Source organism: Chrysochloris asiatica, unplaced genomic scaffold (genome assembly GCF_000296735.1).
Source record: "Chrysochloris asiatica unplaced genomic scaffold, ChrAsi1.0 scaffold00006, whole genome shotgun sequence".
Lineage (NCBI taxonomy): Eukaryota > Metazoa > Chordata > Mammalia > Afrosoricida > Chrysochloridae > Chrysochloris > Chrysochloris asiatica.
This window is the reverse complement of record NW_006408524.1, coordinates 13,365,599-13,374,110: the sequence shown is the minus strand read 5'-3', so window position 1 is coordinate 13,374,110 and position 8,512 is coordinate 13,365,599. Positions and strand designations below refer to the sequence as shown.

The 8,512-nt window shown below is 40.8% G+C and overlaps 1 protein-coding gene across 1 annotated transcript in view; it reads right to left on the bottom strand.

Moving 5' to 3' along the window:
• The window catches only part of AOAH (acyloxyacyl hydrolase (neutrophil)), a 308,932-nt gene that overhangs the window by 245,771 nt on the left and 54,649 nt on the right, over positions 1 to 8,512 (bottom strand). The window contains exon 4 of the mRNA XM_006832268.1: positions 7,054 to 7,120. Coding sequence (XP_006832331.1) covers positions 7,054 to 7,120 — 67 coding nt within the window. The remainder of the gene's footprint in view (positions 1 to 7,053; positions 7,121 to 8,512) is intronic.

Sequence of the window (8,512 nt, the reverse complement as noted above, 5' to 3'; positions counted from 1 at the left end):
CTTACCTCTGTTGCATTTAACTCCCCTCCAAATGTCTTCCCCTGACTCCATCATTGTTTCCAATTTCCTTCCTATTGTATATTGCCTTCCCTTCACCCAAATTAACATGTGGATTAATTTTTTCCCAAGTTTAAGACAGTCTTTCTATCTAGAAATACTTGATTTCATCTTCATCTGGAGGTTCAATAACTACACAACTCCCTCTTTCTACCTTGCAATTGTCTCAGTACAAATTGATATCTCTGGTTGCCTAGTTGCAGTCTTACAGGTTTGTTTTACTATGGACATTTCTGTATCTGGGTTGACCGCTGGGTGGTGTCTTATCTGTTAATCTCAGGTTGTTGTCAATTGTTGTTGGTTTTCTGCCTGAAGAACTTCCTTTAGTGTTTCTTGTAAAGTTAGCCTTGTTTTTACAATTTCCTTTAATTTATGTTTATTTGGAAAAGTCTCAATTTACTATTGTATATGAGGGTCAATTTTGCTGCATATGTGATTCTTGGTTGGCAATTCTTTTTCTTTCAGAGTTTAATATATGTTATATCATTGTCTTCTTCCTTGAATGGTTTCTGCTGAGAAATCAGAGCTTAGTCTTATTACTTCTCCTTTGTAAATAAGTTTTCATTTTTCCTGAGGTGCTCTTAGGATTCTCCCCTTAGCTTTGGCTTTGAAAAATTTTATTATGATATATGATGGTGATTTTCTTTTGGTGTCAGTCCTGTTTGGGGTTCATTCAGCATCTTGAATGCATATCTTCTCAACTCTTATGATGTTAGGGAAATTTTCTTCCCAAAACTCTGACATTTTTCTGTGATTTTAAAATTTTATTTGTCTCTTCCTATTCTAGAATTCTGACCACACCTAAATTATTACTCTTGCTGATGTTCCACATAATTCTTAGGCTTTCTTCAGATTTGTTCATTCTTTTTACTGATTTTTCCTCTAGCAGATTAGTATTGATGGGTTTTTCTTCAAGCTCACTAATTCCGTCTTCCATCACTTCAATTACACCCCTTTCACTTTTCAGTGTATTACCTATTTCTGAAACCTTAGTATTAATCTCCTGGATTTCTATTTGCTGCTTTTATATAGTTTCTACTTTTTTTCAAATATTTTGTTAGTGTTCTCCTGAAGTCTTGTAAAGTTGTTTATGTTTGTGTGTGTTTCTTGATTTCATATGCAGCTCTCTCAATTCATTGAAAGTACCTAAACATCATTCTTTAAATTCCTTGTCAGATAGTTCCCATGCCACTTATTCTTCCAAAAGTTCTTCTGTCTCCATATTTTGGTCACTTGTTTGAGCCACTCTGTCTAATTTCTTCATGTTAATGAAAATTGTAGTCTCCAAGTCATTGTGTGTCATTGTATTTGTATTCAACTGATGATTGTATATTGATGTGTTCTTAAGAACTCGGCACCTGTCCTTGATGGGTGTGACAGAGAAAGTGAGTGTGTGCCCAGTTCTGTGCTCCCTGTTTATGCAGCACAGTTGAGGGCAGGTTTGGGTGATATTGACTGCTGTCTATCAATGATCAGGTGGTACAGGAATAGATAGTTGCCCTTGCCCAGTGGATGGGTCTTCAGAGAGTCTAGGGGTGGCTGGATCATGTGGGCAAAGTTGCTGTCTCTTGTTGGTGGGATAAGAAAAAAGAGAGAAAGAGAAGCAAAAACAAAAATAGCAAAAGACAAACAAACAAAAACACAAGCAGAGGAAAACAGGCAACTAATATCAAGAAAAAATAATTTAATAACTAGAATTTTAAAAAGGAAAGCAAAATAAATATAAGGGAAGAGCAAAAGAAAGAAAGAATATAATAAAACTATGGAGGGAACAAAAAGAAAAATAAAATAATCAAGACAAAAGATAAAAAGGAGCAAGAAGAAGGCATGGGAAAAATAAGAGAAACAGAAGAAAAGAAAGAAAAAAGGAAAGCATGGAAAGAAAGATAAAAACAAGGAAGAATAAAGAAAGAAAAACAAAGAAAGGAGAAAACTGGAACAGAGGCAGGGCCCAGAGAGCCAAAAAACAAACAAACAAACAAACAAAAAAACTGTGAGGAGAGGACACTCAGAATAAGTGGACACACTCTGCTAGTTAAGGAGCTCATGGAGTGTGGGGTGGAGGAAGGCGTGGAATGCCTGGACCTAGATGGAGTTCCTACTGGCCAAGTTGTTGTCTGGGGACAAAGCACCTGATCTGGAAGTAGTTCACACCAGCTCAGAAGACACCTAAGGTGAGGGTACTTGCTCCCAGAAGGAACTCTTTTGATTCCAGAGAACTGCTGAGGGCAGGGTGTCTGGTTACAGAAGGAGATCTTGGTCTACCAGAGGCTGATAGAGCCCAGCACTGCTCATTCTGCTGGTCTCATGAGACACACAGTTCGGGTTCTTCACCTTAGACAGAACAGGGACTGTGTAGGGCAATGGATGTCACCAGCTACTGGGTGAATGAGGGTAGGGACTGGCCATGCTTCTGGTCACCAGGAGGATGTGGAGAACAGGGGAGGGTCCCACCTTTCTCGTCACAAGCTCTGGTGTCTGCTTATGTTGTCAGGCCATTGTCTCAATCCGATGCAGGTTCCAAAGGTTCAAGATGGCTACTTTACATCAAGTCCAGCAACAGTGCACCTACCTGTCTCCTCTCTCACCGATTTTGTTTCGTTTCTTCTTCTAGTCACATTCAATCCACTTCTCTATCCTTTCCTCTGGAGCTTAGAGTTCCAGGATTATCATTCACATCTATGTCATTGCTATAGAGGATCTATGTAGTGTGTCTGCCTAGTTTGTCATCTTGCTGGAAGTCTCGGAGCCTTTCTTCTGAGATACATACTTGGACCACCAACCTTTCAATTAGTAACCAAGTCCTCTACCCATTTGCATCCACCAAGCTTCTCCCCTCACTCCACAGCCAGCTTTGCTTGGATCCATAATCAACACTCATGGAAACAGCAGCCAATAAAACAAACAACACAGTGCATTAAGTAAGTCTATTGCAAAGTTTTTAAAGTGTTCAAGTGCAAAAATATAAGTTTGAGGATTAAGGTGTGCCTGACCCTAGTCATGATCTTTCAACTTCCTCATGTGCATGTGAAAGTTGAACAATACATATGGAAGACTATACAAGAATCGATGCATGTGAGTTATGGGGTTGGAGAAGAATACTGAAAGTACCATGGACTGCCAGAAGAACAAACAAATCTGTGTTGGAAGAAGTACAACCAGAGTGCTCTTTGGATGGCGAGACTTCGTCCCTCATACTTTGGACTTGTTATCTGGCCATGTCCCCACAGAAGGACTTCATACTAGGTAAAGTTGAGAGTCAGTGAATAAGTGGAAGGCTCCCAACAATGTAGATTAGTGCAGTGGCAGCAGCAATAAAGCTCAAGGAAAACAGCAATTGTGAGGCTAGGACAATACTGGACAGTGTTTTGTTGTGTTGTGTATAGGGTCATTATGAGTCGAAACTGACTCAACAGCACATAACAACAACAACAACAACAATCTCCTATTTACTCCCAGCACATTGTTCTTGGTGGTTAAGATATGGCATCCTATTCTGGGCATCTATGTGCACTGCCTTCTTTGGCTTCTGTGCCTGTGTATTCCACTTGCTCTCTGGATCCCAAGAGAACCTCTCTGGCTATGCTGCCAACTCCGCCTACAGCACAGCCTCATAGGAGCTATGTAAACATATTCACTGAGAAGACTTAAAGGTTTATTGTGTTCTACTTTCAAATAGTACTTTCCAATAATTTTCTTTGAAGCAGTTCAGTTATATATAGTTCATCTGTAGTTATAATTGTGTTCTTTTAAAGCATTCATTAAGTCAACAAATATTTCTTGAAAGCCTTCTATGCTCAGATCTTTCACCTTATCTGGAGAGGAAATGTTTTCTCCTTCTCTCCCTGCTTTTCTTCCTTGCTCTCTCTCCTCCTTCTTTCTTTCCTTTCATTCCTCTTCCCTCCTTGCCTCCTGCCCTTCCTTCAGTTCTCCCTCCCATGAACATATTCAGCATTTTGCTAAGTACTGGAAATTGAAAGATGGGCAAAATGCAGTCTTAGCTCTGAGAAAGATTTCAATCTAGTTAGCAACTTAGAAGAAAATATGGATAATTCAATTACAAACAGGTGTAATAAATAAACAGGTTTGCACAGGCTACTAGGAGATCATGTGTGTGGGAAGAGGTGTGGAGGTATCTACCCCATCCAGGGAGGGGTCAGGAAAGAGGAAGTGACCCTGAGGCTGAGATCAGAAGACAGAGGGTTTCTCTGGGATTAAGGTTTTAGATGCTTTAAGCAGAGTGAGTCCTGGTGTGGTGCTGTGGGTTAATGCGCCAGACTGCAAAGCTGTTTGAACTGCAAGGTCAGTGGTTCAAGCTCACCAGCTGCTCCTTGGAAACCCTGTACAGGGTCGCTATGGGTCAGAATTGACTTGATGGCACTTAACAACAACAACAAGCAGGGGGAACATCTCGTGTAAAGTCCTGAGGCAAAAACACACATAGACACACAAAAACCTCCTGGCATGTGGGGATGACTGTAAGTGGTTTGGAGTGTGTTCTGTTGTAGAGCAGCAAGTGGTAAGTCTGTGAATTCACTCAGGGACAGTCATGAAGAGCCCTGTGTATGGAGCTAATGAATCCTGCAAACTTAGAAAACTTAGAAAAAAATTTTGTGACAAAGTGCCATGATTATATTTTTATTTAGAAGGGATTTGGTAGATTATAACAACTCTGAAAGACAGTATGGCATTTCCTCAAAGAGCCAGAAACAGAAATGTCATGTGATCTAGGTCTATATCCCATGGATGTAAGAGTTGTTGTTGTTGTTATGTGCCATCGAGTTGGTATGGATTCATAGCGACACTATGCACAACAGAACGAAACACTGCCTGGTACTGTGCCAACCTCACAATTGTTGCCACGCTTGAGCCCAGAGGTCACTTTACACCATTGGCTTATAATACAAACAATATCACCCATAAGTAATGTGCTCCTTTAAATAATTAACTATATGAGACCAAACAGTCAACAGTTACTCTAAAACAAAGATGAGAAGTCAAGGAGGGACAAGGGAGCTAGATTAATGAAAACAGCACAAACAGAATGGAAAAATGAAATTGCAGACACAGTGTGAAAAATGTAGCCAATGTCATGGAGCTATCTGCATAAAAAAATAGCTAAGTTGGAATCCAAGTTTCTGTGTAAACTTTCACCTAAAACACAATAAAAGTATTATTTAAAAAAAAACAAACAAGCACATGTATGTTAGTGTGATGGTTGAATAATGTCATGCTGACTTATATATGGGAACAATGGAATGATAGCAAATTAGCAAGGAGAAAAAAAATAAAGATTTAACTAGCTTAATGTGGCTGATGCAACTGTAAGGCAACCAATAAGCCTGAAGGTAGGGAGTCCAGTTAAGAGGCAGTGACAATAGTAGTAGCATTAGCTAAGAAGACAAAGGTTCCTGCCTTCCAAACACTTACAGTCCAGTACCATACAGAATGAGGTTAATATTAACAGAGGCAGGTGTGCAGAATGACAGAGATCATAGCTCTGGTCTTTACGATTTAAGTTTCTTCTATCTTTAACATTCAGCCAGTCTAATTGATGCTGTCCTCTGAACCCCTTTGAGGTAAGGCTTATGGAATAAGCAACAGGGAGCAAGAATGTTTATAGCAGCACTTTTCACAAGAAGGAGAGCCAGGAAGCAACCTAAAAACCCATTACTGGGAGAGTGAATTGATCAACTCTGGTAGAACAACAATGGAATATTTTAAAGTATATATATATATATATATATTTAGGGAATATACATACATATAAGGATGAAGGTGAAATATTGGATGACAATTAGTTGGATGGGGAAAATCAGGGATGGAGATGAACTCAAGGGACCGCATGGCTATAGTCAGTTATTATTAAGGTCTTTCCTTTGAGAGTTGGGTTTAGAAGTGTATTATATTGTTCAAAATAACTAAGGAAATGACTAAGTAATAAATATAAGACATTCATGTGTGGATCACTGATGTGGGAGTTTCATACATTGAGACTATGATGTATACAGTGATTCTTAAGTTCAAGAAAAGATGAAAGACAAAAGACAGAAAGAAAATAGGTAAATGATGACAATAGCCCAATACAGGATAGCTGGAGGACCAGGGCTGGGAACAGGAAAGGGGAAATCAACAAATCAGAGGAGAGAAGAGAGTAGAAAAGAGGGAGAAGGGCTAGAAGGAGAGTGGAGTGGAGGGAAAGGGAGGGAAGGGGAAGGGAAAAGAGGAGAGCAAAGGGAGCAGTGAAAAGGAAGGGAGCAGGTAGGAGAAAGGAAAGGGACAGGGAGGAGGAGGCCAGGGAAGGAGAAGAAGGCCTGAGATAGCACAGGCTGGGGATTCTGGGAGGTGAGGACATGAATAAAGGGCTTGGGTATGTTGGGGCTCTCCCAAAGGTTGGTGTTTGGTTAACAGAGGGAGAGTATGAAGCTGTAGGAGTCCTGGTGTGGTGCTGTGGGTTAATGCATCAGACTGCAAAGTTGTTTGAACTGCAAGGTCAGTGGTTCAAGCTCACCAGCTACTCCTTGGAAACCCTATACAGGGTCACTATGGGTCGGAATCAACTCCAAGGTACTTCACAACACCATGACACTGTAGGAGAAGCACCCTACCCCAAGGTCAGTTTGAACTGCAAGGTCAGTGGTTCAAATTCACAGCTGCTCCTTGGAAATCCCACACTATGCATCAGAACCAACTCAATGGCACTTGACAACAACAGCAATTTTGCTTTATGATATTGTTTGTTGTGTTCCTTCTGAAAGGAAAATAATGGAGTCAGATGTTACAGTGTCACTCACAGGGAGCCTTTGCCTGGAGTGAAGAGGGAGGGATCTGACTCAGCCCCAATTTTCCCACTGTCCACAAGAACTGGGAGAACAGCTCACCCCCTTGTTCAATAAGTACAAAGAGCTGAAAACAAAGGCCCCTACCTCTCAGTTTTCATGTTTCCCCCCAGGTCTCAGAAATTTTAATCACATTTATGTGCCCCAACATACTCACAGTTTTATGATGTCTGATCCATACAGCTCAACCACTAAATAGCAGGTCGCTTTCAAGAACATTTTTTCTAAGAAAAATAAAGAAGGCAAGTTAGAATATTTGTGCTATTTATGATGAATCTAACAAGTGAGTTAATAACAATTATCTTTAGTAGACACTAAATCTGAGTGATTAAGATTAGTTCAAGTGATTAGTTGTAAGGGTTTGGGGAAATATTGCAGCTAGTGTATCCATTAAAGTATCATTTTCATTTCAGATTTATGTGACTAGCACAGTATCTATGGCACATGCCAAAAGGCCACCAATTTATTATAAAAACATGGTAAAATTGGGGGTTTTATATCCTTTTTAATAGCAGGGAGTATGTGAATATTAACTAACATCTCATTGTTGAAGTTTAAGTAAACAAGACTTGCATTAAAGTATATCATCTGGAAGATGGTAGACGGGCAGACACACTACAGGGACCCTCTACACAAAGATATGGGAGCCAGCCTGCCAGCCGCTCCACAGGAGAAACATGAGGCTTTCTGCTCCTGCAAAGAGTTAAAAGCCACTGCCCAGGATGAGCTGCGCTGGCCCCAGGTGAACTACGGCCCAGGAGAAGCCCTGATATCCAAGCAAAAGAAGAATTATGGAAGCAAATCCTGGTGTGGCCCTGTGGGTTAATACGCCAGACTGCAAAGCCGTTTGAACTACAAGCTCGGTGGTTCAAGCTCACCAGTCGCTCCTTGGAAACCCTATGCAGGGTTGCTATGGGTAGGAACCGACTTGACGGCACTTCACAACACAACATTCAAAACTTCATGCCTCAAGATAGACACTTGATCCCAGTGAAGGGTTTGGAATGGGAAGTAGGAATGGTGTGTACCACTGTTATTTTAAAACCACAAATTAGATAATTGTTCAAACAAATAATAATAAATAAGTAAAATTAAAATAAAGTGAATAATCTGATATCTAACTTTGCTGGAAAGATTCTTGTTTGGTTTTTATTTGGGGACAACTTTTCATGCTGTGTATTTTATTTTGTTGTTTTTGTCCCAGAGATAAAATGAGAGCAGTCAGTGTTAGTCATTGCATTGCCATCTACCCCCTCCCCACCCGCATCCCCCCAGTACAGGCACACACTAACGAATTCCTCACTCACCCCCTCATGAAAGTACAGGGAAGCTTAAGGATTGATCTAGAAAGCCCATTTGCTCCCAGGTACTTTTGTTCAGTCTGTGAGTCTATTGTGGAGCCCTGGTCATTGGACTAGGACCTCCGCACAGCAGAGGCAGATTAGAAGGGATGATCAGTCCTGCCTGAGGAAGAATTAGCTTGCCATGAATGTTGTTGTGAGGTGCCATTGAGTCGGAACCGACTCATAGCAATGTCTGATCCTGGGCCAACCTCACTACCGCTGCCACACTTGACGCAATCAACGATGTCACCTGGATGATCCATCTCTTTGGGG